Source organism: Accipiter gentilis, chromosome 17 (genome assembly GCF_929443795.1).
Source record: "Accipiter gentilis chromosome 17, bAccGen1.1, whole genome shotgun sequence".
NCBI lineage: Eukaryota > Metazoa > Chordata > Aves > Accipitriformes > Accipitridae > Astur > Astur gentilis.
In genome coordinates, this window is record NC_064896.1 from 28,273,778 (window position 1) to 28,292,482 (window position 18,705).

The following is an 18,705-nucleotide window of genomic DNA, read 5'->3' on the forward strand; positions in this document are numbered from 1 at the left end:
GCAATAACAGGACGGGATGGGGAAAGCAGGCTTTCTGTGTCCGTGCATTTTTCCTCCCCCATCTTCCACCCTGGTACTGTTGTTAACCAACTGATCTTCAACTGGAGAGGCTGAGATTTAGGAGTCTATATTGGACTGATACGTGACTCGTCCCCATGTGTCCACAAACTGCCTCCTTATATTGTCCCCTTTCCCACCGGTCAAACCCTTGGAGACACGGTCAGCACAACAACTGTCAGTAAGCCCTGAAGGAGGATTTAAAGCTCCCCTTGCTGCAACCAGCTATCCCAGCACGGCAGTCTTCTGCGCTCCGACAGCTCAGTAGTGCAGTGAGACACCACAGACAAGAGGACCTTCGTTCTGACTTTAGGGTGACACGTTGCTAATCTTCACATCTGCTTTCTTGCTTTCACAGGTGGCAGCCACTTGCAATATTGAGCAGTCCTTTTTCAATGACTGGTTCACCGGGCACCTGAATTTTCAAATCGAGCACCAGTGAGTATGGACCCACAATCATTTGGACATTACCGGGTTGTCACAACACCGGACTTGAGGGGAGGGAAAGTCTGCCAAAGGTGCATGTGTGGGATGGGGCAGGATCGTTGGAGCACTGCCATATGTCAAAGAAAGAGACTTGCAGACTGCTGGGGGTCATAGTCTGCTTCTACTACAGGCACGGTATCTTCCTCTCTTGCTACCAAATACTTCAGCTTTCACTCACACAGTTTTAATTTGAGGTTTAATTAGAAGTCAGTGGTACATATCTACCAGTTATGATGGCTTTGGACTCAAATCCTAAGCTAACTACTTGATCTTGAGTATCCATTTCAGAAATTTCCTCTCCTCTAAAGCACTTCAGTGTTTTATAGCATGTGACACCTGTGTGGGACTGTGTACGCTGCTGGGTACCAAGTTCCAGGAAAGATATTAAAACCAGGGCCATATGGCAGTGACAACACAAAATGTAAAAGAGATGGCTTTTAGGGTAAAGCTGACTGGTTTGGAAGTCAGCTTAGGAAATCTCCATTGGACAACACAGGGCAAGGAGAGCCCAAATTCTTCTTTACCTGCTTCTGTGTTCCATGAGCTTCCAGAGGTGGGAAAGGGGGTCACTGGGAACTCAATTAGGCAAGAAACAATTAATATTGCCCCAAAGAAATGGGCAGCCATCTCAGCAGACTGAAGCTGTTTGCTGACTCCTACTTCCCTTGAATTGCACTCATAGCATCCTCTCCTGCGTGAACTGACTTCCATTGTCTTTCTTGAACACAGCTTTGTTTTGAGACACAGCGGAGTGGCAGGAGGATCAATGCATTCGGTTTTTACAAGCCTCCTTGAAACAGAGGGCTGTAAAGCATGGATCTCTCTCTGTGCCTCTCTTTCTTTTGTCTGCTTGTACAGCTTGAGGAGAAGGCATTAATAATTAGCCCCTAGGAGGGGAGATGCCCATCCCTTGGGGTTAGTCTCTTGAGTTTTCTCAGGTTTGTTTTCTCTTTCTCTATTCAAGCCTGTTTCCAACAATGCCACGGCACAATTTCTGGAAGGTGAAACCTTTGGTGAAGTCATTGTGTGCCAAGTATGGAGTCCAATATGAAGAGAAGCCTCTTGGAAAAGCATTTGTAGACATCATTGGGTAAGGTCCTTCTTGCAGCTTGCAATTCACTGTTACATGAACATCTTATGTTTTCTAGTACAGAGAATTCAGCACACTACAGACCCTTCAGAAATACTGTATCGATATGTTGTAATCTGGTGTTGACTAGGTTAATAATTTTCATATCGCAGTCCAAGGAACACCTGCAGCAACGCTGACCCCACAGCAGAAATGACACAACTTCACTCAGTTAGTGGACTAATGCCAGGTGACAACAGGTGCTGCTTCTCCACATCATGGGGGAAGAAGCAACTGGCCCCCCGAGCAGCTTCTGCAACCAGAGCGCTGCTATCAAAGTACCCAATACTTCGCATTTACATGGGTACTAACCTGATCTAGTAGGGACCTCTTTTAGAATACCTTTTTAAATGCAGTTCTGACAGCTGATGATCTTGCTTTCGGGAGCTGGCAGTGTTATCTTCAGGCTGCAAACTGAGATGAATCAAAGGGGTATGAGTCAGGTTACAAGTCCGCACTGTTTCCATTGGAGCCCTGCCAGCACCGCAGGGATATTCCCTATAGACATAGTTGAAGCCTAGTCTAATGATCCTTGTTAGGCAGGCTCTGAGTTAACGTTTCTGTCTCAGTTACTCCAAGGGGAATAATTCATGACAGGGAACATGAGAAAGTATTCTGCAGGACAGGGATCTCCACTCTCAAACCATTCTAAGCAAATGCGAATTAAAGCAGATTGGCCCCAACATGCAGAAGGGTTGAAAACCGTTTCAAAACCTCCTTTAGTCCTCTTATCCAATTAGCGCAGGAAAATGCATGCAACACTGAGACCCCGAGTGGGTGATGCCCAGCATCCCACCAGACAGAGCCCATGTCCCTACAGAAGTTCTCAGAAACCATCTCAGCAATTGCTTGCCCTCCCAATAGAAGTATCATCTCCCGTAAACCATAAAAAGCTACATTTCCAGCCTCCAGACTGCATTCTGTTTGTCAGAGGACTTTTAGGCCCAAACCAGCTCAGATCTGTCATGAAATATTTGCTGAGCTGATGCAAATAGGAAATTCTGCAGGAGAATTCCTGGGGGAAAATGGGGCAACTCCTTCAGAGGTGCAACGTGGTGAGCCCAGGCAATTCTGCTCTGCTGTTTATTCAGGGCCAGAGGGACTACAGATAACACGGTGGGCATCAGGTGAAGTTCTTGCTCACGCTAGCTCTTCTTGCTATATCTGCTATACTGGGGAAAGACATTCAGTGTCCATTCATATTCAAATTCAGTAGCAGGTTACTTTGTAGGAAAAAACCCCGTCGGGGCAAGATTCGCATGCCAAACAAACATCTCTTCATTTTTTTTTTCCACAGGTCCCTAAAAAAATCTGGAGATCTATGGCTGGATGCTTATCTCCATAAGTGAATATGAGTCTTAACGGGGAGGTGTGAGTGACTGGGAGGGATGGGGGGGTGCACGGGGGGTGGGGGGGGGGGCAAATCACACGTGTCTTTTACTCTCAGATTTCGGTTTATATCTACATGCACAGTTGGAGGGGAGTTTCCTCTCTTGTCAACTGCTACTGGTATGGGCTCAGGCAACCTCTTTAATCCAGAGAGATTTAAAATGTGCTTCAGAGGATGAAAAGCAATGCCAGTATGGCACAAAACGGGAGGATGGAGAGAAGGAGTGTTTAAAAAAGGGGCACTAATATCTGACCTTGACCTTCCCTTCACAAGATTCATTCTCATTCTACCTAAACCACACAAGCCCCCGATTCACAGACAGATAAGACTTGTTAGGCTTCAGTGAGTATTTGCAATCCAGCTTATTCCTCTTTCCCATATTTGTGTAAAAGAGGAGCTCAGCACAGTTTCATTTTGTTATCAAGGAAAAAAAATAACGCGGTCTGGGATCGCCATCGCAACAGGGAGCTCAGGTGGGCTGCGATGCCTGCGATGCGGAATCGCATCCCACGGGGACCAGAAGCTGCTGTACTGGGATGGGACTTTCAGCCCTGCCCAGACCCCTGTTATCTTGGGCTCCCTCCTTTCTCTCCCTCCTTTCTTTCTCTAGTCAATAGCATCACTTAGTAAAAGCAGAGATACTGATCCTGCACAACTAATGTCTAACCACCTCTCAGCAGGGTTAATATAGGTGTAATTTTATGACTGGCCCCTATTTCCAGGGGCCTGTGGAAGATCTTCGGGCTTATACAGCAAAATGTCTCCTTTAGGAGAGGGTCTATTTTCTCTTTAATGAGCAGTAGGTCTGGCACAGCATTATGGTTGTCAGTAACTTACATAAAAGACCAAAATAAGTCACATAAGCCAAACTGACTAATTGCTTGCGAGTGCCCCAGCGTAACCACAAACGGTCTTTTCACCAGAGCAGTTAGGCTCTGAAACACACGGTTCTGCCTGTCTGCACATGCCTGGCAGGAACCGAGCCTGTGTCTACTTGTCAGAGGCCAGGAGCAATGGCACCGTTTACCCTTCTGTTGGGGACAATCAGTGAAGAAAAAGAGTTCTCCCTGCAAAAGGAGGAGCTGCCCAAAGCATTTGACCTGGCCTCTCGGCTCTTTGGGGAGGCAGCTGAAAACAGAATTGACCGAGATTTGTGCTGGAGATATGAAACCTTCTGGAGAACCCTCTTCCAAGTTGTCTAAAACTCCATTTTCTGCCCAACACCTCATTACCAAAATCCATTAATGGCTTATCAGGAGATACGGTTGAACAGCTTCCAGGTGCTTCTCTAACAGGCAACCTGATCCCAAATAAATCAAGGGCTTTAGATTCAGTTATAATACGACAGAAGAGACCTAACCTTTAGTTTATGATAAAGGCCCATGGTTTCAAAAGCAGTCTCCAGTTCCAACAGCTGTCTCGTTGGTCACTCAAAACACACAATAGGGATTGATACTCTAGTTATTAGGCAATAACTTTGCACGCCTCATTACTTTGCTCAGCTCTGAAACTGGATCTTCGCTATCAGATCCTTGACTGCTGACAGAGTCCCACAAAATCAGCAAGGTGTGTCATGAACAGAGACAACTCCAGGACTGTGACCAGCCATTTCAAAAAATAAATGGATTCCGCCCCCGCCCCGCCCCAGCTCTTTGGAGAATAAGATGAGATTATATCTTTGCTTACAGATGGGAAATTCATAGGCACGACTGCAACTTAAGCTAGCTAGTGGTACTTAAGGTTTGTAAAGGGCTTATTCTGGTGTTCTAGCCTACCCTTAAGCTAGCAATACCTGAATATCACTAGGAATGGTTAGGATGAAAAGCTACTGTCTCCAGGGTGTCTGAAGCTCGAACAGAGTTTGAGCAAATTTTATAGTTGATTTCTAATAGCATAAAAAATAACATCCTTCTGGATGCTGTAATTTCCCAGACAGGTAATAACGAGCTAGCCTGGGATCGTGGCTAACATTGTTATGACTGCCTTAATATATGCATCTCTTTCTGAATGTATCTCACTGTCTCTGCTCCAGCAAGGATAGCCACAAGCACACAGTAGCATCAGCAGTGCAATCTTTTAAATATTCAGCTTATTTTTCTAACAGTTCATATTTTTTCACCCTTCCAGTTCTTATTTCCAGAGCAAATATTTTCTCAATACAAGGATGCCTCTGCCTCCTTAGCTCTGTCCCCTCTTCCCTCTCTTACCTTTCTTCTTGGAAAACTGTTTGCTTTTTAACACCTAGAGAAACTGCAGAAAACCGGTAGCTCAGCCTGGGTAAATAGTCCTGCTTCAGCAGCTTGGCTTCCTTTTTGCCACTGACCAGTCTACTGGAAGGACTGTTTTTCTGCTAAAAACCCAAAGTACTGCCAACACAACAGCCTGGCCTAACAGGAGACAGCAGCTACTACTGACGATGGCTGAAAGAACTTGAAACGTTCAAGGAGAGCAACCATGCTGCAATGATCTGCAGAAAAAAGACCAGTTCCTAGGCAAACAGGCAATTCCGCCCCCCCCCCCCCCCCCCCCCCCCCCAAGACCAAGACCTTAGGAGAAGATACCAAAGGGAAGAAAGGGGGGAACAGAAGAGATCTTGATATTAACTCTTCCCCAGCTACTTGCTTCTTTCATACTCTAGAAAAATTCCCTTTTCATGAAAAATGTTCAGTTGCTCAAATCCAGAAATAAAAATTGTGCAATGTTATAGTCAGAGCTGATTTCCAAGTGTCTTGTCCTTGCTATTGCAAGAGAAAAAGGTCTGTTCTGCAAAGAACAGGTCACCAACCCTTTGTAACTAGCTGTGTATTTTTCTTGTTCATTGAACTTATATGTGCAAAAAGTTTGTCTGGTGAAAATGCAAGATGCTGGTTACTTTTTCAGGCAAAGCCTCCCTGGCTCATATAGTTTCTTCTCCCCCCTCCAAAAAATCCCAGCCCTCTGTCTTGGATTTCAAGCTGTTTCGTACATGCCTTGATGTATAAGTTCTCCATCTTTTATCTGGAGCAGGTCAAACAGATCCCTGACAAAGAGCCCTGGAATTCTGAAGCAATCTGCTTTGTTATAGTTTTAAGTAGCATCAAAGTGAAATCAAGTTTACAGGAGATGTTCCAGAAGTTTCAGTAAAACTGCAAACTTAGGTGGAAATAAAGTTCACATGACCTTACTTGGCTTTGTCTCCAACCTGGGCAAAATGCAGCAATCGGTCACACATGAGAGTCCCTTGCAGCTTACAATTAGCCATCAAAGTGGTTCAAACACAGAAGTTTAAGTACAGTTTTGCCCAGCTTTCTGAGGACTGTAGCTAACTAGTTTCTCTGAAAATAATGAGGTGAAATGTTGTACAGTTTCTCTCTTGATAAAGGTCATTCATTTGCACTGTAATGAGACACAAACACACACAAAGTCTGTAAACCCTGCTGGGAGCCTGCCAGGGTTAATTTAACCCAGCTAAACCACATCATTGGCTACATGAGCACTTGGCAACGGAGAGAGGCCACGAGTTGGAAACACAGAGTTTGTGTCAGGGCAGATAATACAACAATAGGCAGGAAAGGACTGGCTTTGCTTCTCTTCAGTCACTTGTTAGCAGGGTCTGGAGTAGAAGCTGGAGGACCAGGATGGTCAGAGACAGTTGGCAAGGAAAGGCATTAACTGAAGCAAGTGCAGCGAAGGCAAGAGAAGCCACTGGGCAGGAGAGAGGTGGGCACGTGTTTTGGGAGAAGTACAGAGACGGGAGAAATGTGAGAAGGGAACAGGCTGGGGAGGGATGCATGAAGAGTGGGAGAAAAAATACGAAGGGGGTGGAGAGAGAAGAAAAAGCAACTTGAAATCAGGTGTCCCATTTTCTCCCATTCATCGCTGGCATCTGCCTGGACAACAGCTTATGCTAGAGATCCGAGGCAAGAAAGGGCAGAGCACAGGCTCAAAGGAGACGGCAGAGGCTGGCAACATCGCTAGACATCTCGTGGTGAGCTGGATCTTGCCCTCCCTGAGCTCTGAGAGCAGGGACAGCACAGGGTAACACACAGTGCCCTTCAACAGTGCGTTTCAGTCCCCCCCCCCATAGCACGTGCTTCTCCTGTACTCTGGCTAAAGTAGGTTAAAGCTGTAGCCTAGACCTTCAGCAACAAAAATTAACTCCACTGAAGGCCGTGTGTCCATGGCAGCTTTGTGAACTAACATGAATTCTAGCCCCACGATTCTAGGCAGAGGCACAACAGGAATTAGGGGATTTGCACGGAGATTTTTCCTTTAAGCATGGATTTGAGTAGTGTAAGATCCCAACTGCTTACTGAAATTGGGCTTGGGAGGCTCAGAGCACCAGCAGAGCCTCATCAGGACGTATCTGCAGGCACCACCACTCCTTGCTACAGGGGCTGATCACACTGGCTGGATTTTAGGTCTTCATTACGACAAAGACATCCTTTTCTTTCTGTAACAAGTTGCCATGTCCTCACCATGGCCTCTTCTAGTAGATGCTTTCCTAAGAAAGCCTTCCTAACAAAGCCCTAACATTTCAAATGTTTTCTAGAACTTGTTAAAATATCAAAATGACATTCCTTATAGAACAGCTCCCGATTATTTCATTCTTTAAAAACACAAAATATATCGGTAACTCAAAAAGAACAATTTTTTTTCTTGTGTATTCTACCACTCAATAAAATCATAACTATTTGTTGACGATAAACATGCTTTATGTGTTTTTTCCAGTCACATCCAGAGTCACTGCAGTGCTCGAAGAATCTGTTTCCTCTCGGAGCACCTGCAGTACAAACCCACTAGCAGGTAGCATGGAGAAGCCAACTAAGCTAGGTAGGACATTTCTAAGGCATGAATGTCACCATCCAGGTCTGGCTCTGAGATCAAGAATATATGTTCAAATTCAGAATTCTTAAAGGGTCAGGGTAGGATTTGGCATAAGGGGTGATTCAAGTCTGAATTTCAACTTTAGTCTTGTAATTGCTGTTCTTATCGGTTCAAAATCAGATCCCAGACCACAGACTACAAGAACACTGTGGAAGCAAACTCTAGAAAAGGACTTGAGATCAGACTTATGGCTTCCCTTGTGGTTTTTTTTATAGAGGAGCTGTTAACTAGTGATTGTGGAAAGTCCTTTTTCCAGTTCACAGGGTGAAATTAGTGAAATTACTCTTATAACATTGATTTTTATAGCATGGATAGATTTCTTTATCAGCCTTCACACAGCCCAGGAACAAAGGCACTGCTTATCCTCATCTTGGGAACGAGCACCAAAGAAAAGATCTTCCTGTAAAAAGACTCACTCAGCCATTCAAACTCAGTCTCCAGGCCATTCAGGGAAGCAACTGAGAACAAAACCAATGTGAAAACTTCCATAGAAACTTCTTACAATTTGTCTAAACCTCAATTTTTGGCCCATTCATGGCTCATCCAGAGGTATGGTAAGCAGCTTGCAGCAGCTTTTCTAACTGACATGATCCAATGCCTTGGTGGGCTGTAGGTCAAGACCATCAGTGGGCTGTAGGTCAGTCCAGAGGCTTTAACAGAACCATGAGACTGTTTGTTCTTGCAAATAAACCTATTTGAACCGTAGAGTGAGAAGCACACAAACACAGACGGAGGCTGTGATTAGGAAGGGCAAAGACTGTCCTAGGTCAGGTGACAAAGTGATAGTCGGGAAAGGCCAGTCTATCTGTTATCTTAAATCAATACTACAGTTTTCCAGAGTACACATTAATTGCTTCATAGGTAAACTCATTCTGCACAGAAAGCACTCTATGAGAAGTCATAGAACTCAGAACAGAAAACGACCCTACCTTGCCCTATTATTAGGACTTTTATTTGATCCTAGAATAAACACATTCCCCTAATACAAACACAGAGAGGTCTTACACAAAAATAAACCGTTACAAATTGATATATCACCTGGCTTTCTTCCCTGGGAGAGCACGACTGTTCCCAGAACCTCTGAGCATCCCAGTGCAACATGGCTTGAAAGGGACCAAAGACCTGACGGTTCCGAGTTCGCATACTGGATTAAGATGCCCACACTCCAGCCACATCTCACAGCCATACTAAAACCCTCGCTGCTTTTACACGGGGCTTGTACCTCTGCTGAGAATCCACAGGCATTAGCTGAAATGCACTAAGCTAGCCAGTTTTCCAAGTTTTGCCTTCCACAAGCTTAGGCTCTGCTTACCCAAAGTTCAGCACATCCTTCAGCTGGGAACCTGGGAAACATACTGGCCCTGGGAACCCAGTTGTACAAGTGGCTGGCTGGGTTTCTTTTGGGTTTTGGATATTTTTTTTGGTTGTGGGTTTTTTTTTTTTTTTTTTTTTTAATTTATCTGACATTAAGTGTGAGTAAATTGTGGCAGACTAAAATTTCCATGGGCTATTTGAAATTACGCCTTTTCAGTTCCCTCCCTCCCTTGAAATTAGCACATAGACGGTAAGGAATCTAAGGCATGAAATCAACATAAAATGCACCTATTAAATACTCATATGCCAGGCATCGAGCTCATCAGTTCCAACTCTATTTTAAGTTACTTAATGGCCTGAAAAATAGAGATTTATGATTGGCAAGTTCTATAAAGAAGCCTTCATCCATGAGCAATATTGCTTTAAAAAAACCCAAACAACAAACAAAAAAATCTGTTTTACTTACTCTGCAATGGCCCAATTCCAGATGTATCAGGGAAGTCTGTGTTTCACAACATACTTAGAACGCAGCATCGACACGATAAGAAATGTGTCTGTGGTGCTCATACATCCAGTTTTTACCCAGCTAGTGCAGGCAGGTACATTGTCACATAGTTCCCTCCTTGCAACAGGTTGTTTAAATTCTGTTCAGAAAAAGTCAATGACAAGTTCAGCCTCTGAAGAAACTCAATTTTTAGTTCAGCATTTGTGCTGGGGCTATATCATATTATTATACATTTTATTGGGCAGCTTGAAAAATCTGTCTGCATTCCTCAAATATAATATAGAAACATTTCCATACTACGTCCTACTTGCACTGTCCCTCTCTCCTAGCTGTTTTGCAGTTTCTACAGAACAGGGTATAGGTGACGTTGCTAGCCTCTTGTAAGGCAGATATTTCATTCACATTTCCAGACAGAGAATCATCTTTTGTTTGAAAACCATGTTAAAAATAGTATTAAGGGAGTAATACTGAATTCCAGAATTCAAAAGCAGGCCAGGAGGTGAATCATTCCCCCACGGCAACCCTAACACTGTCCTGGGACAGATCTATTTAACACAATATGATTTTCCTTTGCATAGCATGGTGCACAACCCCTCCAGCATCCTAGAAATGTCTCCATTCAAGCACCCTAAGGTCTGAATCGAGATGTCATTCCTGTTCTTCAGGAAGACGTTAAGATCCTTCATGACCCCAGCCACGTCAGTTGTTTAACAACCTGAAGTCACTTTCTGCTGAATGCGTGTGTTTTTAGCACCACCATCCCCAGCCGCCGCAGGAATGCAGTGATTCAGCTAGCAGGAGTCACCAGCTAAGCCAGGAGCAAGACAGACGAGGAACATTTTGCAGAAGTCCAACTCGACCACTAACAGAGAGGAGAGATATTACATCAGCAAGGTGGTAAGAAGCCTCTCAAAAAGGACGATGTTTATGGTGCTGCTCAGCCTCTTGCTGATAAACGAGATAGGGAGGAGGAGATCATTGTGAAAAGTTCTCCTTTGTGTACAGAAGTTATTCTTTCCAAATTTCACTTGCTGACAGAATTAGGATAGGTGTGGAGTTTAGTTCCCAAACACTGACTAGAAACAACATGAAAACAATTAATCCAATAAGAGCTACAGGATAAGCCCCTTTATTTCCCAATTCAGAGTGAGAAATCTATTGAGTCTAGACACAGATACGCTATTCATGTTGCAGCGTAGGTGATTTCTCTTTTCTACGAAGAAATCTTTTCTGCATGGATTATGGACTGGTCCATGAATTGTCCAAATTCATCTTGTTTCTTTGAGCAACAGGCTGTGTACTCAAGCTGAGAATCTGAGTCATATAGAAGGTTTAATTTAAAAACAGTCTTCCATAATCCTGAATAAAGACATGTAGCAGACATCCATTTCTATGTGGCTTTATAGGAAAACACAGTGAGACTAGTCCAAAAGTTCACAGATCCAGAAAAACAGCTTCAATATATTCACCATATACTTCTCTCTCTCCTATAAATATAATGTAAAAGGACCAAAGCTTCAGTCCAATTATTACTATGGCATATCAGTTATAATAGCAAACACATAAAAATCTATTTATGAGCAGTGCATTATGAATTTTTTGAAATTAGTTTTTTTGACAAAGTCACTCCAGCCCCTCACAGAAGAACATTCAGCCCTGTGCTAAGAACCAGTGTTAGAAATATCCATAGAATTAACTACTGGCAATGGGAACAGAGGCGGAAAGCCTGTTGGCAAGCGTAACTCAAGGGAAACAACTGCTAAAATGCATTCCAGCAAAAACAAACTACAAACACCCAGCTGTGATGAGCAAGATGAAATGCTGAAAAATCCTCATATCTGAGATCCTTTTCTATGATATGCAGGCCAACTCATGACGTATATGGAAAGTTAAGTTTTTTTCCTGAAATATCATGGTGCGGGTTTGATGATTATGGACCTGTTAAGCTGACTTTCATAGTAATAAGTGCTGTGTGGAGACAGCTATATAAAATTGAACCATAAGACTAATATGTTCCAACTTTTTACCTCCAGCCAACGTTTTTTGTAGACTCAGTGAGAGAATGGACTCCCTGTCAACCAGGCGTTACATTCAAAGCCTTCTCTAGTCGCTGAACAAGTCCTGGAGTACAGCTTTGCTCTGAATCAAGATGCCTTTCCTAGCACCCCAGGGAGACAAGCTGTCCACCCGTGTGCTGCAGAATTGGACAACACACGTACCCAGTTCCAAATGTCTGGTGAGAAGCAGAAAGCCCGAGACCAAAACCCCAAAAAACCCAGCACGCCAAATTAACTTCTGTTGCACTTCTTGATCAGAATTAGCCAGTCAGTTTGGGAGGAAAGGGGTTGTTTTTTTTAGCCTGGGCTTAATTGTGATCAACCAAAAGATAAGGGTATCCAGTCCTCAAGATGCTAACACAATATCCTGCTACAACTATACCTAGTGCTGATCCTGAGACAAAGACTTTATTCTTAGACTGTATCTCTGCTTGGGGACTCTACCCAAGTCAGCGAGCTGTGTTATAAATAAAGGTGCTATCCAACTCCCATGGAGATGGCTTGGTTGCAAATACAAGCTTCACTGGTGTGAATGATGACTCTTTTCTTAAATACCCTGGGGTTTTGTAACAGTGAGAAGGATTCTCACATGGAAGCACCACCCTTGCTTGAAGCATCATTCTTAGCACAGTTAGACAACTATGCAACTTATTGGCCAGGTGCTGACTTTGTATATGTCAATGAGGAGATTAATTGCAGTAATTGCTGGTAATTGCACACATCCTAGTTGCAATGGGTGTGGTTGGTTTGTTTAATTTCACTGACTTCACTTATCTTGCATTCAGATCTGCACCCCGTTTCATTAAGCAGTGACCCGTTTTATATAAAACATAGGAACCATACTGCGCTTTCTCTTCTGTGATTTTTCCCTTATTTTCGTAGTGACCAGCGCAAAGCCAGAGCCCGTGTGCATGGCTCTAATTACAAAGAATGCCTGACAGTCATTGGGTCCGGCCCAAATCAACCTGCTTCGCTGGGAGTCTTCATGGGTTTCATGTCAGCTCTTGTCCGTGCTGTTTCACTGCCCTTCTACCAGAAGTCTATACAGCAGATTCTGAAATTGTTTCAGGTCCCTTCCGTGCCAAACAATATCCCAGATCAGGAAAGCACCTCTGGTGAAGAGATCTGTGAGTGATTTGGGGAGTCACTGCTCATGGAGATGTAAAAGTGTCAGCTGAGACCAGAACATGCTTAGCAGAGTAAATTAGACTGATGATACTACCATCAGAATTAGTCCAGACAAACTATATTAAAAAAATAAAAATCCTTGTTTACAGATGCCTGATAAAACCTGAAAATTTGGTTTCTGAATCGGCAGAAGATGCTGTTGGTTTCTCAGCTGGAGCTAGTTCCTCCTTCTGCCTGATAAGCATCTCCAGATAAATCACTCCGAGTTGAAATTATCGCCCTTTGCAAGTCAACAGACCTTTCGGCCATACTCGTGACCCCAAATGGGCCTAAGCAGCAAAGCCTATTCTTCACCATCACCCAGGGTGGGAGATAAAGCGTGAACATAAACGAAGGTGCTGCTGCCAATACCAATTCCAATCCCTTGCTCGTTCTTGTCTCCCGATCATGCTGAAACTCACAAAATGCTAAAATTAAACATCTGATTTGGTAAAGGTATGTAACTGAAATGCAATCCAACATCACTAGAGGACAAGGCATCATCTGGATGACTTTAAAGCTACAGTGTTCATCGCAGCATTCCAGCATCATGACTCCTTTCACATCCCTGCAAAAAATCAACAATTTGCCTAATAACAAAATGTCTAGACTTGAATGTTGCAGCATGAGATTCTGTCTCTCACCTTGGGCAAGTCAGGAACTAGATGATCTTTAAAGGTCCCTTCCAAACCAAACCATTCTATGACTCTATGAACACTTCTGTCTGCATAGCTGAAAATCTATAAATAAAAAGCAAAGAGACATTGCATCAGTCTGCTCTGTGATGTGCAAACGAATCACACACAAAATGGGGGATAGAGATTGAGAAGCAATTTCCCTTCCACAACGTCTCTGTAACCACCTCTAAATAGAAAAGGACAATTTTCCAGGTCTCTATTGAAATATTTTGTAAATGTACCTAAGTTTCAGAAAGGCTCTCACAGATGTGTTGTTGCCAAGATAGCGAGGGCAAGTCAGAGCGTGGGAACACACATGCTGCAGTAAGAGAGTTTAAGATATTTGTGCATTTTGAATGTGTAAAGGCAGGCTTTTACAATCAGCATAATGAAGAGAAGCTAGTGACACTACTGCTGACAACAGCAAAATTACTTCTGAGTTTTCAAAACTCAGTTGGATAAGGCACTGGCTGGCCTGACCTAACTCAAATATAGCCCGGCTATGAACAGGGAGAAGGACTAAATTACCTCCAGAGTTTTCCTCCCTCTGTGCAAATATCCTGGGATATTTGCATTGCATGTGAAATGAAATAACCACCTGCTGCAAAGGAGGTAAGTTTTATCCCATCACTCAGTCATGGATCCAGTAGCACCAGCCCAAGCCAAAATAATTGGAGGACTACGAGCCACATCTTCACAGAGTCACTGAGGATTTTAAAGAGCTTGTTGTAGTGTCTGATGCATCTAAATTAGTTGTCACACCAGGAGTCCTTTTGCAAACCAGGAGTGAAGTATCACTAAATCCATGGATATGCAATGGTCTGGTCAGAAGAATGGGGGGCTGGAAAGACAACCTAAACAGGGGGTTAAACATGAGGTCTTCTCTCAGGCACATGCATATCATTTCCATGCTAGATGAATAACGTTTGGTCCTCACATCCCCTCTGTTAGTGTTCCTAGTGTAGAAGTAGAAGAGTCTTTAGGCTTAATGCAAGTCAGAGCTGCCAGGCTTTTTGGGTGGTCCCAGCACTTTACCTGTCATCTACTTGTGGGACCATTAGACACTGCTGCAATTCCCACTGAAACATTATTTGTCAAGCCCACTGCATTATCATCAGTTTAACTGAAAGCTGGATTCGTGCTTCATTCCTTATCATTTTTGTCTGCTGACATTCAGCAGGTGGCCTGACCAAGGGGAAGGTCATCAAAGGCAACGGACAAGTCACCTCTTCCAGCCCCAGCTGGAATTCTGCTGCAGAAAGAGCAAAGGTGTCTTTCAGTCGTGACTGACATACATGTCCACTGGCATGAGGCATCTTAAATTGACTCTAAGGTGATTAACAGAGCAGAATTAGCACAATGAGCCAGGGGAATTAAGGGCAAAGAGCTGTCCTTGAGCCGATACCATGCCTACATCTGCCAGAGGAAAACCTGCAGTCCCAGAACTCAAGTGGAAGCATAAATAGGAAACATTAACAAAGTCTCTGGTATTGTACATTGAGTTAAAAAGCCCACGAGGTTCTGCGTGCCCACGTGAATATCACTGAAAGCTAAGTAGTGCACAAACAAGTGCTAGAGTTTTCACTGCAAAGTTTTCCAGGAACCACCTCCAATTTCTCTTTCAACTTCATTTTCACAGGTCCCCTCTCTGAGACCATCCCATGGGGAGCTGTTCTGGGGCTTCTCCTGCACAAATGGCTGTGAACCGCTTTTCCGTCACTGAAGTTACTTGTAAGTAACCAGACATGTACCAATGACTCAATTTTTCCTGTTCGGCTAACCCAACCCGATATCTTCTCCTACGAGGGAAATAATTTCAAGTTCAACCTGGCCAAAAGCAAGCTAAGAATTACCTTTTCCTTCCCAAACTTTCCCAAACTTTTTACTAGCTAGTGCTATCACATCTCCTGAACCAAGCCATCACTGTCAGCTGAGATTTGCCCTTCTTCCCCTCACACCCAGCCCACAACTAGACCTAGTCTCATTTTCTGTACATTCTCTTTCCCTTCTAATCCACCTCCAAATGAGCTCTTTCACTTCTCTCTTCTTCAGGCTGCGCACTGCATACCTGCCGTCTCACTAGTGAAATCATACCAAGTTACGAATTCCCCCATCACGCCAGCGACCCAGCACAAGTTCCCCTCCAACAATATACGCCGCTGAGTCTTGCTGCTTCTCTCCAATTTCATCTCCTTTCACGTTCCCTCGCTTGCCTCCTGCCACTGCCCACTACATACCTTATTTAAAGCTTTCCCTGTTCTTCACCTCAATGCCTTCTGCCACGATGCATGCCCAGATCCCCCGTGATGGAGGAACCCACAGAATATCCTATTACTTGATAAGTAGAGAGGGGTCGGTGTCTTTGGACACCTGCTATGAAGAGGATGCAGAAGATCCTTTGCTGCTTCGCCAAGCTCTGTGGTGCGCAGTCTTTGCAGCTGCTTTACCACAGTTCCCTGTGGCAGACATCAGCCCTTCTGGAAGGGCCCTCGCTGTCCACTGAGCCCTGTCCACTTGATCTCAAGACAAAGTAGATAACGGCACACTTTAGCCTTCTGCTTGACCTAGCCCCCAGCAACAGGCGTGCAACTATAGCATTTCACCGGTGACCAAAATTTGAAGGGTATCGTTACGGCCACAGGGTAAACAGGGCTAGAAGGCATCTTGCTAGCTACTCAATTCATCTCTTGCAAATGGGAATTACCCCACTGGGGGTCTGTTCTGGCTTCTGACAATCCTGCCAGCGTTAGGTAAACCAGCACAAAGTCCATCTGCTTTAACAGGCTGGCTAAAGTCAATGTTTCAGCTCTTTTCGGCTCAGCCCAATAACCCTCGCGCAAACATGGAAATATTGACATGATAAAGAGCAAACCTGACCTCTTGGCTTCCAGCACCAGTGGTACCACTGGGACTGCTCCTATAAGGAACGTGGTGCTTTGGCAGAGCTGACCAGTCCCAGCCCTCAGTGCCACGTGCACGTTAGGAGTTGTGCCAGGACATTGACTTCTTCCTGGCAGGGCCACGCTCCCCAAATTTCTGAACTGACTGGAATTCCCCCTGGCTGATGTAGTGTTGTCTATTCTGCAGTAATCCTCACTGGTTTGATAGATTTGTCATAAATGAAGGTAACTAGTCATCATGAAAGCTTTGAAATAGCTGACTTTTTTGAGGCCATCTGCTTACCTCCTCCCTTCTGCTTGTCTGCACCTGAAACAAACAAAAAAATCTTTGGTTTGTTGGTTCCTGGAAACATACATCTCTCTGTGCATGTGGGGACAGCCTGACCGACTGTGCAAAGACAGCCTGATTTACAGCCCCGTGCAAACCTTGTGTAACCTTGAAGGCAGCGTAAAGCACAGGACCAGTTGACCCAGGGAACTGCCATGAGCAACCAAATCTCTAGGACTCTTACCCTGGTTTCGCTCTTCTTGCCATTCAAAGTCTCCTAGATTCTGCACTTAAACGTGTATTAACATCTAAGTACCTAAAAGCACCTCATTACACACAACACTAGCCTCCATCAGAGATATAAAATTTCCCTTTTCTCTTCCAAACCCAAGCTCCTTTGCAGTCCAGGTTAAGATGCCTCATTCTGGACCTGCAGACCCTTACCCCTCCCAGCCATGAATACATGCACGCACAAATGCTCAGAGCTCCACATACAGGTAGACTAAATATAGCAAGCGTAGACACACACACCTTATCATTCCTACTAGAGCTCTAGATAGAAGCTGTCCTAAATGGTGGGGCCCAAACATCCACCTCACGGTGGAAACTAATCATCTCCCAGTTTGACGGATGGGGAAAGTGAAGCTCCAAGACAGGTAGCTGAACTGATACCACCCAGGATAATTTACACTAGAACTGGTGCAGGAAAAAAACCACAGGACGAGCTCTAGTCGCTTTTGCTGGAACTGCCAGACTATTTGCGTTCTGGTGCCACACCAAAATGCCTCACAGCCTGAAAATTTAGTTATTAACAATACTAACAAACGTCAGAGGCTGTTGATGAAGACGCTGGTGGCACAACGGACGTGCTATCAAGCTACGTGTACATTTGTCCTGGTGCCTATATACCTATAGTATTACCATAAAACATCATTACTCAAGGTGGCCAAGCCTCTGCACGAATTATCACAGGGATGACTGAGGACCGCTCTCCTTCACAGCCCAACCTTCGCTGGTCCTACAGTTACTAGGGCATCTCCAGGGCAAATAGGCAGTCAGCTCCCACTTGCTCTCTCCCTTATGAGCTCCAAGAAAAGATCGAGGTCACACACACTTGCTTTTCTACTTACAGAGCGTGAGAATGCAAAAGGAATTGCACAAAGGCTGGTTTACGGACGTGGAAGTCCAGACGTGATATAAAACCACCTTTATGCTTTATGGCAGTGAAAAAGGATTTAGGAGGAAGGGAGGAAGGAAAACAAAATCCTCTCCGATGGTTTTGCTCATTGTCCTTCAAGCAAGCCAAATGCATCTACGAAGGCAGATGTTTGACCTGCCATCCCTTTGAAGCTCTTTTTTGGCCCAGGACAGGTTAGCAGGTCCTAAATTGTGGGGCAAATGGGCACAAGGAAAAATGTTATTCATACAGCAACATGTACAAGGGACCCAGAGACTCTGTTCAAAGGACACGGAGGGGATCTGGCAACTGAACCATGGTTTATTTTTGAGAGAGAAACCAGCAGGAAAGCTCTGGTGGAAGAGGTGGGCAGAAGGGATAAGGGACGGGGCTGATGTCTTCTCAGAGCATAGAAACTTGAGCACCAACCTCATGATTCAGCTCCCAGCCACAGCAAAGTTTCTGAAAAGCAATCCCTGCCGATTCTAGTGAGGACATCACACCTAAAGACCCAGACATGGCAAAACATTCACAGTCTCTCACCTGGAAATCCTCAGTGCTTGGCAATGTTCTTCAGGCTTAACCGAAAATCCCTTAAAGAAATCCAAATCCTTCCTCTCCCTCGCACATCACAGACTTACTCTCCAGTTGCCCAAGGAGAACAGGACCCATCTAACGCCAATTCCCATTGCCAGCAGGGGAGGAAGGCTGC

At 44.5% G+C, this 18,705-nt stretch overlaps 1 protein-coding gene and 1 long non-coding RNA gene across 2 annotated transcripts in view; one reads left to right on the forward strand and one right to left on the reverse strand.

Moving 5' to 3' along the window:
* The window catches only part of LOC126046833 (acyl-CoA 6-desaturase-like), an 18,846-nt gene extending 15,797 nt beyond the window's left edge, over nucleotides 1-3,049 (forward strand). Inside the window, exons 10-12 of the mRNA XM_049819704.1 lie at nucleotides 416-495; nucleotides 1,508-1,633; nucleotides 2,970-3,049. Coding sequence (XP_049675661.1) covers nucleotides 416-495; nucleotides 1,508-1,633; nucleotides 2,970-3,021 — 258 coding nt within the window. The 3' untranslated portion in view covers nucleotides 3,022-3,049. The remainder of the gene's footprint in view (nucleotides 1-415; nucleotides 496-1,507; nucleotides 1,634-2,969) is intronic.
* LOC126046834 (uncharacterized) overlaps nucleotides 1-14,333 on the reverse strand; it is a 20,421-nt gene extending 6,088 nt beyond the window's left edge. Inside the window, exon 1 of the long non-coding RNA XR_007508436.1 lies at nucleotides 9,709-14,333. This is a non-coding gene — a long non-coding RNA (uncharacterized LOC126046834). The remainder of the gene's footprint in view (nucleotides 1-9,708) is intronic.
* Nucleotides 14,334-18,705: the final 4,372 nt, after the last annotated feature.